The 20,272-nt window shown below is 45.6% G+C and overlaps 1 protein-coding gene across 1 annotated transcript in view; it reads left to right on the forward strand.

Annotated features, from left to right (window-relative positions):
- The window catches only part of NHLRC2 (NHL repeat containing 2), a 1,194,979-nt gene that overhangs the window by 882,350 nt on the left and 292,357 nt on the right, over positions 1-20,272 (forward strand). The window contains exons 6-7 of the mRNA XM_069611865.1: positions 13,014-13,107; positions 13,481-13,712. Coding sequence (XP_069467966.1) covers positions 13,014-13,107; positions 13,481-13,712 — 326 coding nt within the window. The remainder of the gene's footprint in view (positions 1-13,013; positions 13,108-13,480; positions 13,713-20,272) is intronic.

The following is a 20,272-nucleotide window of genomic DNA, read 5'->3' on the forward strand; positions in this document are numbered from 1 at the left end:
GAGGCTTGCCCTTTCTGAGCCGGGTTATTGGTTTTGGACTTTTGGGTGTCATCCTGGTCAGGGTGTGGTATTGCTAACTCCCTGGGTAAGGATGATAATTAGGGGTCATCCATGCAGGAATGAGATGTTCCCGGATTATTTTTCCCCACTGATCTTCACTATGGGATGGAATTGGAGTCGGGAGGGCCCCTCCCCCTGGTTTACCTCCATCTCTGACACTCTGAACTCGCTGGTTCACGGATCAAGGTCCCTATTGTCAGACCCTCCGTGTTTCCACTGTTCCTCTTTCCCCTGGGAGGTTGGAGTGGAAAAGAAGTCTCTGGGAGATTTCCTCCAATGCACCAGCCACCATTGGCATCACACCGCGGGTGCCTTCCCCTGATACTCCGCTTCCCGTCCCCCTCACCTGGACCTAATAACACCTTCGTGCTTCGTCACATAAGTGGGAGTTGCTTGCTAAGATCAAGTGATGCCAATTTGAAAAGTCAGGGCAGGGCTATGAAATATTCTCATAAATGGTGAAACCCTAAACAAATCATTTTTTAAATAAAATGTCCATTTAGCCTTTACAAAACAACTCCTCCAACTGTGAGCCTTTGCCATTCATCATCTAGAAGGGGGATTAAAGAACAAGCTGAGTAATGACTGCTAACAGTGTGTGGCTACAGGACACGACATGAGGGCCTCATGCTCTAGCAGCTCCTTTGTTTAGCCCCAAGGTTTGGGATTTTATGCTTTTTCAGTGACTCTAAAACTGCAAACCTAATTGATGGCATGCAAGACGGCTGCTCGTGTTTTTCCACTAATAAATACACGCGTCACAGTAGCACATACACAGCGAGGGTTGGTTTCCACCCCAAGGCTCTGTATCCACAGACGCTTTTAAAGGATAATTTGACACTGGCATTTTTCCCTGGAAGAGAGACTCAAAATAAATTGGTGTTTTCTTGTATATTGCAACCATTTTACACATTGATTGTTTTTTGTATGAATGGCACTTTCTACCCAAGGCTGTGAAAATAATCTTTTCGCTGGTGGATGCAGTTGCATGGAGGGTGAAAGGGCACAATCGATGGTAATGGAAGATGACGGCTCAATTTTTACCTCCAAAGAAAGCATTGGCACTGCCCATTCAAAGCACTCCAAGAGCATGGTTGGACCAGTAACTAATGTTCAAATGGCTTGCACCAATCAAAATAGTCATGCTTGCTTTCCTGATTGGTGCCCCACAATTCGCTGCCCAAATTCAGAACTGTTGGGAGAGGGGGTGTGGGGGAAGCTGTGTAAAGAGATGAGGCGAACATGGCAGGCCTGCACAGGAGCGTCCTTCAAACACCATGCCCACCAACCGTCTCTGCTCCGCCTCGTGCCCGTCCACATTAGAATGTCAACACAGCGCGAGGCAGAGAGAGACGAGGAAGGCACGAGACGGAGAGTTCACTAATAAACATCCCTACATATCCCCCCCACTTATGACAGGAACAACTAAACAATAGAAAGTTATCTTATTACATATTTCCAACTTTTACCAACTTGTTTAACGATAAAAAAATTAAAGATAAATTCAATGTACATAGTCACCCAACCAACCTGATTTTTTACTTATTCTTCCTTTTGAGGTGACACTCTCGCTGTCATTACACATTCTGGCCTCCCCACTCGAGTTCACACCAATGACATTCTGACAGTCCCCAACCTTGGACTGATCATTCAAATTATTACGCCCATCTCCATCACCATCCATAAGTTGATGTTCCTCACTTGCTTTTACCAACCTTCCCTTCGACCATACTTCACCTCCCTCCATCACAACTACTCCATCTCTAACAGCAGATATCCTCTTTGGTCCCAGAAATGTACTCTCTGAACACTTTTCCACAAACCTAGGATTCTTTACAAATACTTCCTCTCCTACACTCCATTAACATGCTTTCACCTTCTTCCTCGTATCAAAATGCTCTTTGTTCCTCATCTGTCCTTCTTCAATCATCCTCATTATCTCTTCCCTATTAACTTTAACTGTTTTTGCTAACCCCAGCAAACTTAATGCCAAGTTATCTTCCTTTAAGAGATACAAATGGAGCTGCACCATTTACGGAATGTGGAGTAGTCACATTACTCCATGTTACGTGTTTCAAAACTTCTTTCCATGGTTGTCCTCTGTTCAACGCCATCTGAATACCACCTTTCAAGTACCTGTTCCCTCTTTCTACCAAGCCATTTGCCCTGGGATGGTATAATGCTATTTTTGTGTGTCTTATACCATAGCTTGACAAAAAATGTTTCATTCTCGCTGACACAAACTGCACTCCATTATCTGTTACCAGTTCAGAAGGAACACCCTCTCTCACAAAAAAAACCCTCCAGAAATGTAATTAAATCACTCAGTCACTTCCTTCACCGATTCCCACTCAAACCTTTTAGAATGGTAGTCCACTAATACCAGCAGATATTTTCAATTTTCTCCCAGACCTGCAATATGCCCCATGATGTCAACAGCCAATTTCACCCACGGTTGACTTGGAACAATGTTTGAAATCATTGGTGTTTCACATACTATTTTACACTTATCGTTGAATTGGCACATCACACAATGTTTTTACTTTCGTTTCTGCCATTTTGTCCAATCCTGGCCACCAATAGCTTTGCCTCAACTTTCTTTTCATAGCTCCCTCACCCGGATGACCCTGGTGAGCCAGGTCTATCAAGATGCTCGTTGTTCCCTCCTGTGGAACACAAAACTGTCCTCTCCACAACTTATCATTCAACTAATACAGCTCATCTTTAACTTCCCACCATACTTGAAAGTTTTTATCTAAAGTTTTCTTAACTGGCCACCCTTTCACAGTCCACAGTTTCAACAACTTCATATCCTCATCTTTTTGCTCTTCTTGTAACCAAACTTCCTGTGTTACTGCACTCTCAACATCTGCCACTACCTCTTCATCCAAGACATCCGCCACTACCCCTTCATCCAAAACATCCTCAACTTCTTCCTCCCTTTCTGCAGGTAATCTGGACAAATAATCTGCCACCACATTCTTCTTACCAGGCAGGTAGCTCACCTCGAAATTGTACATCTGTAAACCTAATCCCCACCTGTTAATTCTAGGGGATCCCATTGCCCACCTCGAACCCTCAAAAAGCCGAACCATGGGCTTGTGGTCCGATCTCACTGCAAATTTTCTCCCCCACAAGAAATATTTAAAGTGATGGATAGCCCATAACATCGCCAGTGTTTCTCTATCAATGACAGAATAGTTGGCCTGACCGTGAGGCAAATGCAATTACTCTTTCCACATTATCCTTGTTGTACTGTACAAGAGTTGCACCCAAGCCAATACCACTGGCATCCACCACTAACACACACTTGTCATAAGTCATAAACTTTCCAATTGAGGGCGCATTTATTATTGCTTCCTTGATTCTATTTAGTGCTTTTTCACATTCCGCGCTCCATACATACTTCACTCCCTTTCCTAGTAGTACTCTCAAAGGCGTTGATATACTAGCAAAACCTTTTACAAACTTGTGATAGTATTCTGCAAGTCCTAAGAATGATCTTACTTGTTCCTTATTTTCTGGTCGGGGTGCATTACTAATCGCTTCCACCCAGCTTTCTTTACGCTTCACACCATTCTTATCTACAACATGTCCCAAAAACTCCACACTCCTTACATTTATTCTGCATTTGCTTCTTCTCACAGTCAACCTTGCTTCTTCCAACATTTTCAACACCTTAGAGAGGACTTCATCATGTTTTTTCTCTGAGCTAGCATGTACCAAAATATCATCCTGAAATATTATTACATTTCCTACTCCCTCCAACACAGTCTACATTACTCGCTGAAATACAGCGGCAGCCGATGCCAGTCCAAATGGCATTCTGCAATACTTAAATGTTCCCAGTGGGGTTGTAAAGGCTGTCAGTTGTTGGCTCTCTTCAAACAATGGCACTTGATGATACGCTTGTGATAGGTCTATCACCGAAAATATACTGTCACCCTCGAGTGTTGTCAACTTCTCTCCGATATTACGGAGTGGGTGCCTTTCAACCAGGATCTTTCTGTTCAGATCTCTTAAATCCACACACAATCTGATTTCACCATTGGACTTTGCCGCCACCACCAGTGGTGAAAGCCATTCAGTGCTTTCTACTCTCTCAATAATACCTCCTTGCAGTAGTTTTTGTATTTCCTGTTTCACCTTCTCATAGAGGTAATGTGGTATAGGCCTGACTTTATGCACCTTTGGCACCGCCCCTTTCTTGAGGACAATTTCATGCTGGAATTCTTTAAACATTCCCAAATTTTCCCAAAAATACTCTGGGATAATCTTGCTCCCATTTATCTTTTACTTCAGCAACAGATATGGGACTTTCAGCGTTGGCCTGTATCCTTATTCCTAGTTTCCTTTGTTCTACCCACCCCAAAAGGGAGGATCCTTGATGTGTGACGTACACAATAGCCTCACAACTGCGACCTTTGTACTTTATGGATGCTTGGAACTTCCCCTGTACTTTTATTTTTACATTAGCATATGCATATGGTTCAATCATGTGTTCATCTAAAGGTTCCAATTTTCCTTGTACACATCCTTCAAATGTCTTCCTAGATATGAGAGTCCATGGTGAACAACTATCGACCTTCATGGTCACCACTCTGCCCTTGATTAAGAAAACATCTGTCGGTCCCTTTCCACTGGGATACAGTTCAGCAACTTCCAAAACATGTTTCCCTTGAAAGGGGAATGTTTGGCTTTCTTCTTGCTCGGGAACTCCCACTTCTACACTATTGACCTGCCCCACCTCCTTACACACTCTCGCAAAGTGACCCCTCTTCTTGCACTTTAAGCAATTTATATTCCTTGCTGGGCAGAACATACTGGAGGCGACGTGACGATTGCGGCCTCACTTGAAACACTTCATTTCTCTGAATATATTGGGTCTTCTTGAGCTCGAATTCTTGACTGCTGCAACTTCACCTGCTGACTTGTCTGCCTTCATGTTTATCATATACTTGCTTGTCAGCTCCATGCTTCGTGCCATTTCAACCGCAGCTTCTAGCTGAAGATCTCTAGTCAATAACCTCTCTTGAATCTTGGGACTATTCGTGCAACGGACCAACTGATCCCTTATCAGTGAGCAGACCAAACAATGTCCTCAGTGCGGCTATGAAATTTTCAACTGGCTCTTGTGTTTCTTGCACTCTTTTGAAGAACTTGTAGTATTTTTCTTAGGTTCAAAATAGATTTCCAGTTTCTTTTCAGCTATGCTATATGAGTCAGCTTCTCCTTGACCTTCCTGTGGTGTCTCAGGCAGACCATCGTACGCACTACGTCCTTCAGCACCTACATTGTGCAAGAGAATAGGTTCTTTTCTAGCAGAAGCAAATTTGTCCCCTCCAATTGCAATAAGGTACGTGTCAAATAGATTCTTCCACCTATCCCACCTAATAATAGGTGTGTCTGGTTCTGATAAGAATGGTGGAGGCGCTGCCATGCTTGCTGCAGCCATGCTGGATACTTGTTATATGCACTTTATTTAAATTTGACCTGCCTCTAGGAGCTATAATTCTCCCACAGCTTTAACAAGAGTCTTGTATTTTTACAGGCTCTGTGCCCTTATCTTTGGCAAATAACTGCAGATTTGACTGGAAAAATGTCATGTGTGTGTGTTTGTGCACTGTTTTGGTGCTGGTAGCCTTTTATTTACACTAAGGAATAAAACTCATCATAGAATTTAGAGAGTTCCCTGTGTTTCCGAGGCTCCTTACTCTGGTTGCAGTTGTACAGACTTAAATAGGACCCCTCTCACTGGATCGTGAGGTCTTCAAGGGTTAATCTGTCACTTTCACTCTTATCAGCGCATGCGTCGCTTTTCAACCTCCCTCTTCTCCCCTCCTCCCCCCTTCTCCTCACCTCGACCGAAGAATTTGAGGATTGGCAGGCAGTCAGGAGCGGTCCTTCGTTCCAATGTTGTTGATACAAGGGGAGGAAGGGGGCGGAGCAGCTGCCGGCGCCTACCGCACACATGCGGCACCTCCACGCGATCCTTCGCAGGGAGAGGATTTAGTGCAGGAGTCAGGCTGCGTGTGTGTGTCAGCGCTGGGTTCCTCTCCACTCCAGCAGCCGCAAACGTGCCCTCGGTTCCCCGTAAGCGCTCACAGCTGCTGGCAGGTGGGAGGGGGGCCTCTCGGCGTCCTCCTCTTTAGCGGGCCTGCGCTCACCTCGTCGCCATTAAAGGGATGAATCGAACACGGGTAAGTAAACTAAAAGCGTAAGATTTATTTCAAGCAGGCCCGCACAGGAGTGTCCTTCAAACAACATGTCCACCAACCATCTCAGCTCCGCCTCGCGCCTGTCCACATTTGAATGTCAACACAGCGCGAGGCAGAGAGAGACGAGGCAGGCACGAGACAGAGAGTTCACTAATAAACATCCTTACACTGTGCTAAGAATTCCAGTGCTTAGTTGTCATGGACATTCGTAATCTCTTCTGAAACTTGATTTACCCTTTGACGCGATAAGATCCCCTGCCACTCAGCATGGCACCAATCAAAGGTTTTTTCCTTTTTTCACTATGGTTAATACGACACCCGACTTAAAAGAAATCTATTTGCATATCTCTCTCTACGCGTTGTGACGCTAGAGTTAAACCATACCACACTGCACATGTGCATGGTTTAGCCATACCCAACATGTTGCATTCTCTACTGTCCTGCAGAGTAGCCGCTAATGGTGAAATACAAAATGGTGTATCGTGACATAACATGCTGTGTTTAAGCTTGTATGTATGCTCATCTTGACCAGAGCAATGGATTGGGACACTTGACTTTGATGAAAAGAGGGGCCATGGAATCTTTGTTCAAAACTCTTTTCCAGTGCACTACTTAAAGTTCCATGGCCACCATAAGACCCAATACCAATACGGTTGTCCCTTTAAGGGTTCAGGAAATAGTCAACCTTCTATTACATCCCTTGAACAGCCTAGAGTGTTTGAACCCCAGTGTTACACGACATGTTCTCCAACGGCATACCTGTGTGTCACTGCAAGGACATGGCTGAAATGAAACGGGGTCATTGTAAGCACGAGAGTGCTGCATTGCTGCCAGAGTAACTGAAACATTCCTCGAATCTTAGGCGTTTGAGTGCCGGTAGAGCACTCTGGGAGAGATCAGTTCTGTGGTGCAGATTGCTCTGACAAGCTCTTCTCTCCCTGTGCAGGCATGCACAGAAAATCCAAAATGGCAGTCTAAGCCTTTACCGTCGGCACTGCAGAGCCACAGGATCCCATTAGAGGAATGGCGTGCATGAGATCAACCACTCACTCTCCACATCACACAAATACACACACTGAGAACAGTGTAGTATCTTGTATGCTATGGTGTGTCTGTGTGAGTAGCTAGGCCCTGTGGAATGTTTGGTGGATTGTGGAGTTTTTGGGGTTTGGGGATTCCAAGGCTGACGGTTGAGGACTCGGAGCTGGGCAAGGGACCAGGGCAGATGCATGCAGCCTTCTCTCTCAACTAAGGAGTAAATAGAGCATCTTCCTTTTTGGTACTTACCTGAGTCAGCCTCGTTCCTGCATGGGACACCGTTTAGTCGTAGTTGTACTTTTAGAGGAACATGGTAATGCTTTGTGATGAACCTTAGTTACAAGGGAAACTTTTTTAAGACACTATGGAGGTAGACCTTAGATGGTCTAGGAGACTGATGAAGTGCAGTTTGTGCGCATGAAGTGTGAGGGTGTAAACTCACAAGATGGGTTGTGCGTTGTAGGTAAGCGCATGTGTCTCCAGATGTTATTTTAAAGGTGTCGGGGTGGGAGCAAGTGGTTTGCACTCCCAGTGGAGTTCTGTGTGTCGGGTAGTGCCATCATAGTAGAGAGAGGTTGTTGTTGTTTAGCACTCCTAGTTGATCTTTTGAATTTTTGAGTTGGGAACACAGGTATAGGCCAGTGTAAAATTGAGTGTATTTCCTTTGGGTTGTAGCACATGAGTTGTGGTCAAGGTTTGACTGGATGAACTTTATACACTGGTAGGGTTGCTAGATGAGAGAAGTATGTTGTTTTAATATCAAATTTGTCTCTATTAGTAGCTAGCATGACAGTTTTTATCTTTGTTGTGCTTATGTTGCACTACATTTTTCATCTTGGAGTGTTTTTGACCAATTTTGACGGCATAGTTGGGACTATGCGTGATATACGCATCACACCTTTTCTTTTTGTTCATGTGTATTGTATCTTTGTGCTCTTTGTCTTCTGGGTTATTTTCTATATTTTTCTTTCATTTTGATGTTTTCTTGAGGGAGAAGGGAGGAGGTACAGGTTCGTGTAGGTATTCGCTTGTGTGTGAATAATGGTTTATTTTGTTGTAGTTAGGTGGCATGTTGAAGACTTAGTTTGGGCCAATGTAGTAGTCGCATGTTTTTGGGGTTACGTTATTTGGCAAGTTAGTCGCCCTGGGTTGGGGCAAAGGTTTGTGCTCAGGTGTGGCAGGCCTAAGGCCAGGGGTGGCAGTCCTGGCAGAAGGAGGTAGGCAGAAAAAGGGGTTTTGATTGTAGTTTGGTTATTATTGTCCATGCGGCAAGGTATGCACTTGGTGGTGGCAGCACTGAGACCCTGGCGTGTTTAGTCTTGGCATGGAAGTGAGTATTATCCATTTTGTTGTTTTAGGGAGGGGGTAGTGAAGTATCTTGTATGCTATGTGCCTGTGTGAGTAGCTAGGCCCTGTGGAATGCTTGGTGGATTGTGGAGTGTTTGGGGTTTGGGGATTGCAAGGTTGACGGTTGAGGACTGGGATCTGGGCAAGGGACCAGGACAGATGCATGTAGCCTTCTCTCTCATCTTCTAACTGTATCTATGAAACTAAGGAGTTCAATCAAGCATCTTTCCTTTTGATACATACCAGAGTCAGCCTGGTTCCTGCTCCCTTTCATCTCTGGCTCAGGTACTACAAACAGGTAACAAGAAGGAGGCTAGAGAAGTAGGCTAGAGAAGTAGGTCGTGAGTCCTATACATGGGAGGGGTTTATCCAAAGAGCTTGGTTTCTGGAAAAGGAGCCAGCAGAGATTTGGAGGTCGATAGAGGATAGAGTTGGAGGGGGAAAGGAGAGGAAGTGACAGAGAGGTGGAGAAAGGAGGAAAGGCAGGGGGCGGACATCAGGTACCAGAGGAAGAGGCGGAGCATGACATGAGAGAGGAAGCAAGGAGGAGGAGGTGCAGCAAGTTTTATGGGAAGGAGCAGAGCTGCAGAAGGAAGTAGAGACATCAAGAACTGGGAAGATGAGCAGGGTGAGAGAAGTATCAAGAAGTGGGCAGAGGAGGCCTTAACAAAGAGCACACTAGGACGAAACATCCAGAGTTGGGAAGAGGAGGAGGGTGAAAGGAATACAGAGGCAATGGGGAGTGGAGGAGGGGAAGAACATCAGAAAACTAGTAGCAAAGAAGAGAACAAGGAATGTGAGGGGAATATTAATCTCAATGGGAGACAGAGTGATGAAGGAGAGATGTCAACCCTAATCCTACGAAAAGGCAAAGCCTGAAGTTGGTGTAGGAACAAGCATGTGGTGGACCATTGAAGAGAAGCCGGTGAAGCCAGTGAAAGGAAAGAGGAAAAGAGAATTGGAGGAGGCCCATAGCTATGAGCGTGTAGCGAGGCATAGAGGAGACGAAAGAGGCTAGAGAGGTGGGCCAGAGAACCCAAGACCATTGGAAAGGAAGCGGTGGAAAGATCTAGACAGCAGCCACAGAAAGGTCAGAAATCGCCTCCTTTTCTCATACGACTTTGGGTCCTGCCAGTAACTAGCCCAACCTGGGGTTCAGATTCAGCATGCCTGGACCCTGCAGACCAGAATGACTAGCAGAAGATCTCCCCAGCTTACTCGGACTACAGGCCCCCCACCTCCAAGAAAGCAGGTAGACCAAGAGAGAGAGAGAACTCTATCACCTAAACACTTTGACTGACAAGTAGTGCCGCGAAATCCTACAAAAGGCATTCAGGTGCTTTTTCTAGTTTGAGTTCCTTGTGTTTATTTTGGAACAGCTAGCCCACCTATCTACCTTTATTGCTGCTCTGATATGCCATCCCACTGTTGGTGTACAAACTAGTGCTTGACACACAAGGAACTGGAGTTTCAAATTCCTTTTTACTTTGCTACTCCAGAAACCCATAATATGCCATCCTGGCTCTGGGGGTGGAGGGGGGGGGGTTGGGGGAGAGGGCAGGAGCATAGAGAAAGTTCGGCTACCCCTAGAAACAGTGGGTTACCCAATTCATTTTTCTGTACCTAGTCACAGTTTGTTTCTGGCACCCCTTCTCTCCCACTTTTCCCTGAGAGAAAATCCAAAGAATGGTTTAAAAGGAGTCTTGTCCATGGCCTTTTGATGATCCCGAGTCAGCATATGACAACCTTTACTTCACGCGTAGTGCAAGTTTGGTCAGTCGCAGCACATTTGCAAAGTGTGATGTACCATCACAACGATAGCACATTCGCACCCGGGAAAGGCGGATTGACCAATCACAATCGGCCTTTCCCGGGCGCGATTGTGCCTTCACCGCCCGCTGCGGTTGAAGAAAAAAAGACGTAAACAAAAGTAAAATATGTCGGAAACTCAATACTTTTGAGGATAAGCATCAGGTGTGTTAACTACTGCAAACCAGCGGGGGTAGTCCATCATTTAAACTCATTCATGCTGGTGTTTCATTCAAGGATTGTCAGAAGAAGTGTGCTTTGTTTATTACTCGGTTTGATAGGACTAATCTGTCCTGTCTGTGCCTAACAGAGCGGAGACGTGGATGGCTTGGGGGGCCTATGCTTACAGTACAAGCGCCTCATCCTCCTTACTGCTGGGCTTTGCCATCTACTGTCTGGGGCATGTCTGCATTGTGGGCAACACATGACGCTTTTCACGTGGCCTGCCTTTGAGACAGAGTGGTGGGTCTCCTGCATTTGCAGTTTTGCAGACCTTGCAGCTGGGGGGGGGGGGGTTTGAAATATTCCAGGGGACCCTCTCTAACCATCTTGCCTGGTCCACTTGAACTTACCACAATCACGCTGCGTGCCCCATCCTGCTTTTCAGCACTGGACTTCTCCAGCCAGTCTCCCATGGTCTCTATGCCGTTATTTCGGCTCTGGTGGAAGCATGTGACTCTGGTCACCTGTTCTTACTCTTTAATTCACAATGGAAGGGCATCCACCACACTGAGCGGTCTCTTAAAGTGAGGGTAGATGAGAGAACCTGCTCAGTTCTGCCTCTTTCAGGTGTAAGACCTCTAAAATAACTTCCAAAAAAAACAGGAACCAACATTGAAACCCTGACTTCTGCAAAACCCTGGCCACAACGTAGCCGGCGCCAGCAGGACTGCGTTGTTGGTCCCTTTGCGATTGGTGTGCGAGTGGTGCGGGCTTCATTGGACGTCCACAATGCCCCGCAAGATCCAGAACACAGTTCAGCGTTACATTGCGCCTGGAACGCACTTCCTTTATCAATCTGTATTTTGTCTTTTCTAGAAATTTAGAAACGCCCTTAAACCTGCTTATTGTTGGTTTAGTCCAGTTTCTTCACTTAGATATTTTTCTTAATGTAACGTATCTGCTTATAATTGTCCGTACTCATACCCGGGATACCGTTTCTGTGTGCATTCCCCTGCTGCCTTCTGCCAAGGTTTGTGCCCTTCATATATTTTGAAATAAATTCAATTATGAGGTGGCTGCGATCGCAGCTCTGTGGGTAGTAAGAGCCACAGATGTTGCAGGGAATTTTGAGATTCCAATGACGACAACGCTTCGGTATCCAGTGATATTAGCGAAAACCATAACACTGAATCACATCGAAAGTGATTCGCTATTTATTTTAAAGGTAGTAACCAACACTTTCCTTAAATATATATAATTGCACCAGTCTTAAAATATGTCAGGGAGAGTCTTTAGTGCCTTTAAAAGAAATATCGCATGACTTTCGGTGTGAGTCGGTGTTATGGTTTTCGTTTATATCACAGGCATCCAACACTTCATTTTGTGAGATCCTTTGAGCCACCTGATTCCATCGTTGGCTTAGTCGGGTAAAATTGATATTCAAATGACGTGCCTTTAATGTCGTATGGAATCTTGAACCTAGTCTTCTGAGTATCCGCAGCCAACCTCCCAGTAGCACAGAGTGCCGGGACAAAAACAAGGCAGAGGGGTTCCTGGGATCCGGTGGGAGCACAGGGTTTACTGCCCACAAAGCCTTTCTGCAAAGTAGGACCATTTCGTGGAAGTTCATTCTAGCTTCAAATATTAACCAGGTGTGTTACATAACCATATTCATGGAGCAAAATCTTAGGCAAGTGTCTTGATGCAATATTGTAACTTTTCTCATACCTATAGCAGTCAGCATATCTTCCCTTGAAAATAGACACATCGAAATACATCTGGTTATATGCCCACCTCGACCATGTGTTGGCTGATACCACATGAGAAACAGCTTCCTGTTCATGTGAGTCAATCTGATGTTCTGCTTGATTAACATATAAAGAGAATTGGGCCTCATTATAAGTTGGCCGGTCCAGAAAAAAGTGCTGGTAATAACATGTCCCGGCACTTTTCTGGACCGACCAAATATAAGTTTGCTGCTAGTGTGGAGGATATAGCACAGAGGTATATCCATCACCCTACTGGCAAGAAACTGCCGGTAATACTGGCCTAGTAACACCGGGGGCAGTAACACCGGCAAATCCCCCCAAAATGAATGGGGATTTCCTGGCGTTCCTGCCACCTGGAATCTGCCAGTAATTCCGGCAGACCAAGTGGCGGACACAGTGCTGCAGTTTGCGGTATCCCGCCAGTGATACCAGCGGTATGCCAGCAAACTCTTAATGCGGGCCAATATATTAAGGCACTTGTGAATTTCAGAAAAGGTGTATAACCTGTGTATGCCAATGATTCAAGCAGCTGCTTGCAGCTCGCCAGTGACGAGGAGTGCTCTCCAAGGGGCCTCGTTTTATGCTGTGTTATGTTTTTGTTATCTTCCAGAAGGAAACCAAGACTGTGTCCTATGGATCGCCATGGCTGGGACCCACCAGATCTGGGCTATGCTCCTTGAAGACGGATCACTGCCAAAACAAAGGTAAACATCTGCGTACGTTGCGTGGGGTCCACCTCTGACACTTCTGATACTTGCCACAGGGGTAACCAAGGCACCCGAGAGATTTCACCTTGGAGGATACTAGTATTGTAGCCCTCTCTTGTTGTAAGAAGCTGCCTTACTGTTGGGCTTTTATAACTTAACTAGTGGTTGGAACGGGATTGAATAAGATAACTAGTCCTGTGTAGGCATTGTCCTGTCACTGCTTCTAGCCTACGCCTTAATCTGATGAAGGAGCTGCTCTTCAGGTGTTGACATACCTAGAACCACAAATGAATGAGTTTGTTGGCGCTGGTTAAATGGGCTATGTTCTGGATTTTTGGAACTCTCACTATGTGGTTGTTTCCTTTTGCAGCAGTTTACCAAAGGGAACCTGTGTACGGTTTGCTGGGAGTGGAAACGAAGAAAATCGAAACAATTCATATCCACATAAAGCAGGTTTTGCACAGCCCTCTGGCCTCTCAGTGTCCTCAGGAGAGCCCTGGAACTGCCTCTTTGTGGCAGACAGTGAAAGCAGCACTGTGCGGACCGTCTCACTTAAAGATGGAGCTGTGAAACATCTCGTGGGAGGCGAGAGGGATCCAATGGTAAGAATTGTGTCAGCGATACTCTAAAGTCCTGTATTCATAAGTGCTAGCAGGTACTGCAAGAGTAATTGAGTGTGCTCACCCTAGCAGTGGAGCTCGGTTTATGGTAGTCTGCTGAAGATGTCGTTCATGACCATATGTACATAAACATAAGCTATTTCTTCACAACTTTGGTGTCCTCAAGCAACATTGAATTATATTCATGAAGAGCACATCTGTCCATGTGTACAGCCATCAGTGTTCTAGAACACTAATATCAGATCTTCAAATAGCACTACATGCTGGATTTCATCTGCTGTCAGATTATTAACCAGTTTCAGTAAATTCGTCCACATTTGTCCCATTTTAAAACAATGCTACACTAACTCAAACACTTCTTTACCCAGCCACACATTTAGACATTGCCATTCCAGAAGTCACAATATTGTGAGAGTAAAACGTTGCAAATACGGGAATGCCTCCCTGTCCTCCTGTCACTCCCACAATGTGTCATTTCTCTTTTAAACTTTGTATATTGCTTTTCTCGAGCTCCAAGTGCTTTCTAAGTGCTTTCGCTGTGCAGAAATACCATATAACCATACATACGTAGGCGCGGTTGTTATTGCCCAATTTAGTCGTACTCAAATGATCACCCGCAGATGGATGAAGGGCGGAGTCAACCTCGCCAACAATCAAAGGGCAATGCTGAATCTTGGGGCTCTTTACCTTGCAAGACATTCAGCAACAAGCCCAGTTCAAATGCATATGCTGCTCGAGGCAAGGCAGCCCTCTGCCTTCATTTCTGTCTGATCTGATGTGGTAAACCCAGAAGGGCACCCCTTGGTGCCCCTCTCGCAATGGCACATTTGAAAGCTGTCTGGAGTTGATTTATTATAGCCCTCACCCCCTATGGTAGGCGTCCTTCTTGAACATTCACCCTCCTGCACATGCTATGGTCACCAGCATACCCACAACTACACTAGCACCCATGAGAAACATCTTCCCTGCTGCTGCCCACCTCATCAGAGGTCTCCACAAATACAACCTCTTCTCACCCACACTAATAAGACTTCACTGGCTACCCCTCCAAGCAGGCATCACCTTCATAGGCAGATGCATCATATTAAAAGCTGACTTGTGTACTTCTTCCTACGTGGCAGACAGGAGCATTAGCCAGCAATCGGGACATGGCCGTAATAGAACTGAAATGCAAAAAAAGGAATAACAGCAAATAAGCACTCTGTCTCTGCCCTAAGACTGTAGAACCTCATCCCCATCAACACCTGACAAGCCCCCGCCCGCATTCATTTCAGGAAAGAAATCAATCTCTGAAAAGTTAATTTCCAGTCTTCAACTTCTAGGCGCTAAACCCAATCAATTTACTATGTTGGTGTTGGTTAGGTTAGCTGCTTGCTTGGGCTATATCCTGTGACTGGTCAGGATCATAATTTGATAGAAATACTCAGAGGTTAGCGCTGATAGCGCTTGTACCTTTACAAAAGTAAAATTGACTTTGGCCAGTTGTTGTTAGCTTCAGTTTTTACACTTTTATTGTTTACAATTGGTGAATCACAAGTTGAAATATTGCATATCATAAATATTCCAAATAATGTCCATTGGCATACTTTCTTGATAATAGTCACAGTTGCTTCACTGAGACGTTTTTGCTTGCTGTTGCCCTTTTGTTGTAATGCTTAGAAAATGTCTTTTGATTCTATTTGTTGTGAACTTTCAGTTGCGTCACTGAGACTTCATTAGTTTCAACTTTGTATTGCAGTTTCTGTGTTATAGTTGTTATGATTTCCTTTTTTGATAGTTTGTCCCTTGATCATATTTGTGTCACTTAATCCTGTCCAGTGTTAACAGAGAAATTGTTTGAGAAAATTGTTCCTTCAGGTCCCTTTGCCTTTGATCATAATTGCTTCATTAGATCTTGTCTCATATTTGTAAAGAAAAGTAGGTTCTAAGAATAGTGGCTCCCAGAAATTATTTGAAAGGAGTATCCATCCTGCACCACAGTCCAGTGTCTCTGAAACTGGTGGCCTGACTCCTGCAATCCTAGACTTTGGACACTACTAGCTGCCCTTCCAATGCCAAAACATTCTGGCTAAGTCCAGGGCCCCATCTGCACTTGCCTGTTACAAGCACAAGTGGACGCGTTTTACAGTATGGTGCCGGTTGAAGATTTCTCCATGGTGCTTTACATTTTTTTCTCGCTTTCCAAGGCTGGCCATGCACATGCATCAATCAAGTTACATGTGGCCGCCATCGCCCAGTACACCCAGACTACGGGCAAGCTCTCCCTCTGGTTGCATAGGCTCATCAGTGTTCCTCATTGCCTATTCAGGACTTTTCCACCAGTGAAGACTCCTGCATGTGGTAAGCTCATCGGCTGACGTGCATCGGGCCCCCTTGAAGTTTCTTTCTTGGAAAACCACTTTCCTCGTGGCTATCGTCTCTGCCAGGAGGCTTGGTGAAATACAGGCTTTCTCAAGTAAGCCTCCATATTTGTCGTCCCACCTACCGAAAGTGGTTTGAAGGACTAATCCTTCCTTTATCTCAAAGGTCCCGTCAGACTCATTTAAACAAGCCATTGGTACTGCCAGTTTTCATTGCAAACCTTTCATCGCTTGCTGAAAGATCTTTGCATTCGCTAGACGTGGCGCGTGCCTTGAAATTCTGCGTTGCACACACAAAAGACTTTTGAAAGACTTCTCAGCTTTTTGTAAACTTTGCACTTGTGAAACATGTGAAGGCCCTATCTAAAGCGTCCGTCTCCAGATGGCTCTCTGGCTGCATCATGCATTGTCATCAGTAGTTGGCCAGCAGGCCGCTGCCTGGCACACCGAGGGCCCATTCCTTCAAAGCAATCTCACCTACGACGGTGTTCCTCTCTGGTGTTCCCCTGCTGAATATCTTCAGGGCTACTATGTTGAGATCTTCTCACACCTTCACAAGATTTTAGGGAGAAGTCTTGTGTCAGACAAGTGGTGCTTCACAACCTCTTTTTCTGGAGGTGAGTGTGTTCCAGGGGTATGTCTTATTGCTTCTGGTGCGCCATGTCACCTCCTGTGGTTGTGTATATGTACTGCTGTGTAATCGTATTCATAGCATGTGAATCCATGTAAGACCCCTTGCTGGAGAAAGAGCACGTTACTTACCTGTAACTCTTGTTCATCAGCATGGGTCTTACATGGATTCACATGCAAAGCCTCCCTCTTTCCCCTCTAAGGCTCTCTTTGTTCCTACCGCCACTTTACGTGCCAGATCAAATCTGTAGCTGGCCACCAGGGGTGGAGCTACAGAGGACAAATGTCATTGGTTGGGGCAGTATGACACAAAGTGACAGCAATAGGCTATACAAGCAACAATGCAGTTTTTAGATTAAAGATCAACTGCTTTAGTTTACAGAGGATTCCTAGCCTGACGACAGGGTATATTCATAGCATGCGAATCCATGTAAGACCCATGCCGGAGAACAAGAGTTCCAGGTGAGTAACTTGTTCTTTATCTCTGTTTTTGCTTTATCAACTAACCCACCCAAAATACAACCCATGCAGGACCCAAAGCACAAAGATGCCATTCCAGGGATATGAGCCATGCTCTAATAGAACCCAGTATAATATCTGTGAACCCATATAAAAACACTTAGGGCCTTGTTACAGGTTTGGCAGTAATTCTGTGGTAATTCTGTCAAATGACTGTCAAAATCATTTAACGTTACTGCCACTTGGTCCTGTGGGTTTACCACAGTATTACAAATGGCAGTAGGGTGGTGTAATTCCTCATTTCTGGAGTCAGGACTCCATGGGGATTTTTAGGTGTTTACTGCCGGCGGTATTACCGTGCAGTAAATATGTTATTGGGCATTTGTATAGTGCCTTTTTAACCATTTGGTATGATCTCAAAGTGTGTGGGATGAATGCCCTCGGACCGTAGACCCAGTCAGTGGAGAGAGTAGGGTAGTAAATAGTGCTAGGGTGCACTCAGTATGTGTGCAGCCAGGGCAGTTTACGTGGTGTGTAGCTGCATTCTAATGCTAGGCATGGTGCGGTGGTTGTGTGAGATCAGTAGAATGTGTGCAGCAAGGCTAATTTGCTTGGTTAGCTGCAGTCTGGCAGTGGTGGAGCTTGTGTATGAGATTGTGTGCAGCTAGGCCGATTTGTACGTGGGGTACAGCTGCGTTCTAAAGACTATTGAGGTGTTCATGGAGCTGTACAAGCATGTGTGCAGCTAGGCCGACCTGAGGGGTATAGCTGCATTCTATTTGTTGTTGGTGTAGAAGAGAGAATTAACACATCGGTATGTGCAAGTGTCTGTGCGGATTGGATGGAGTCCACTGTTCCCGATAACTTTCCAGTGCCTGCCAAGGTGACCATAGCTCCCTATTTTTAGAGGTTTGTAGCTTTAGTCCTCTGAGAGTCCTCGTCTCGGGAGGATAGTTCAGGGGCAGCGTGCTCGCCTTGGAAGCAAGACGACGCAGAGCAACACAGGTTTGATCCCCGGGTCCGCGCTTAGAAACCTCTTTGTATTAAGCGCGTTATAAATAACCTATCATATCATGAGAGACATTCTCGGTCTGGTGTGGAGTTTGTTCTGATTACCAGGCTTGAGCGTGTCTTTCACTGCTTGGCAGTGTCATCGGTGTTGAGTTGCCCGATTCCAAACCTTTACTGGGGTAAGCGATTGCAGGTCTGCGGTCATCCCTGCGTCTTGTTGAGTCTGCAATTGTTTATTGGAGGTCACCATCTCAATGTGCTGTTACATCCAGTTCTGTTCTATCGGACTTACAAGTACATCCTAGATGTGATGACTGGTACTCATTGAGCCCAAAGGTCAAGCATCAGCGTCTATGGACATTCTAGTGTCTTGATGAGTCTGCAATTGCTTAATGGATGATACCTTCTCAGTGTGCAGTGACATCCAGTTTTGTTCTATCAGACTTACAAGTACATCCTAGACGTGATGACTGGGACTCAGTGTACCCGAAAGTTCAGCAGCAGACCAGAGCGTTTTGTTGGTGCTATGTCTGACTGACATTATTACTTGCAGCAGAGGTTTGCATGTTCCTGGTCTGGTGTGTAGTTTGAGGATTGATAGCAGGTGACAGCACATCAATGTCACTTGCAGGAGCTTGCCTTGCCACATTCCTCACCTGATTTAAGAGTGTATTCCCTTGAAGGTGGAACAAAGTCAATCCATTTTCAATGCTAGAGCATAAGTGCTAATGAGCCCATTCTTCCGGGGCCCGGGTATTTGTTTACAGTGAGTGGTTGGGTATTCCTGTCTTAGTTTATGGTTTGAATTGTGAAATTACACTGCATCATTGTGTGCTATAGAGCTCACCTGATAGGAGAGCGTAGTGCATATCCGCAAGGGGCAAAGAGCAAGCCCAATTAAAGCTTCAGAACATAGGTGCTACTGAGCCCAGTGTAAAAGGAGTTCAAGGCATCAATTCCCAGAGAGATCAGGGTCCGCATCACCTGATCAGAGAGCACATGGCAAACCTGGTGGACAAGATCAGGCCCAATCGTATCATTTGAACATAAGTGCTACTAGGCCCTGGGTTTGTAGTTCTTGTGATGTTGAAATGTGTCGGAGGGACAAGGCCTCCCTGTCCTTGTCCTGTACTCCCTTATCATGTATGTTCTCTGTTACTTTCTGCACAGGAGTCCACTTGGGACCCCTCGTAATGCAGCCCTTCCTCTTTTTACTTGTGGTGAACAAAGACCCTTGGGATACCCTTATGGGACCCATGGGTGGGGGTACAACCCTGTACCCCTAGTGCAAGTTTTTGGGCACCTGTGTGTTGCCCAGAGAGCAGGGTACGGGCTGGTGGCAGCTTCATGCTGATGTGACACAAACTCTTAAGTATCCTCCATTTTGCAATACCCAGACCCTGCCATAGGAATCAGTGGATTCCTGATAGAACTCAAGATGGCCCCTAGGGACTCTTGGTTTCTCTTGCCTGTTATCTTGTTTTCCCAAAGTCCTGGGAAGCCCTTCCCCTGACTGGCTATTGGGTGGAAGACATATGGTCTTGTGGGGAAGTCCAGGCTAGACTGTCTTGAGCCTTCCCAGTCTTGAGCCTTCCCATGTTGTGGGTACACCCTTGGGGTGGGACCTGTGTGAATGGAGTTTGTGACCGATATGCATTCCATTTTATGGGTGAATGGTTCTGTGTGTGTCACACAATGAAGGAGACAGCCCTGACTGAAACTGACATGAACACACTGTAGTGTGCTGAAAGGCTCGGTGCTTGCCCCAATCCACATTCCTTGTTATGGGTGTCTGGGTGGATTGGATGGCCTGAATGTCTGTGAGCCTGATGAGCTGCCTGCCTGCATGAATACCCTTATGTGTGATTGTCTGACTGAGCATGGCTCAACCAGAGTGAATGAGGGATAGATGTGTATATCTGGGGACCCCTGAAGCTAAAATCAAAACTTGAAGCTGATCCTTGAAGCCTAGCTGGAGGAGAGGATTGCTGCTGTATTTCCTTTGATGTAATCCAAAAGCTGTTGAGTCTGTTGAGGACTGATCTAGAGAGGACCTGGCTAGGAGACCTCTCCTCGAGCTAC

This window comes from Ambystoma mexicanum, chromosome 8 (genome assembly GCF_040938575.1).
Source record: "Ambystoma mexicanum isolate Mex_15411 chromosome 8, UKY_AmexF1_1, whole genome shotgun sequence".
Taxonomy (NCBI): Eukaryota; Metazoa; Chordata; class Amphibia; order Caudata; family Ambystomatidae; genus Ambystoma; species Ambystoma mexicanum.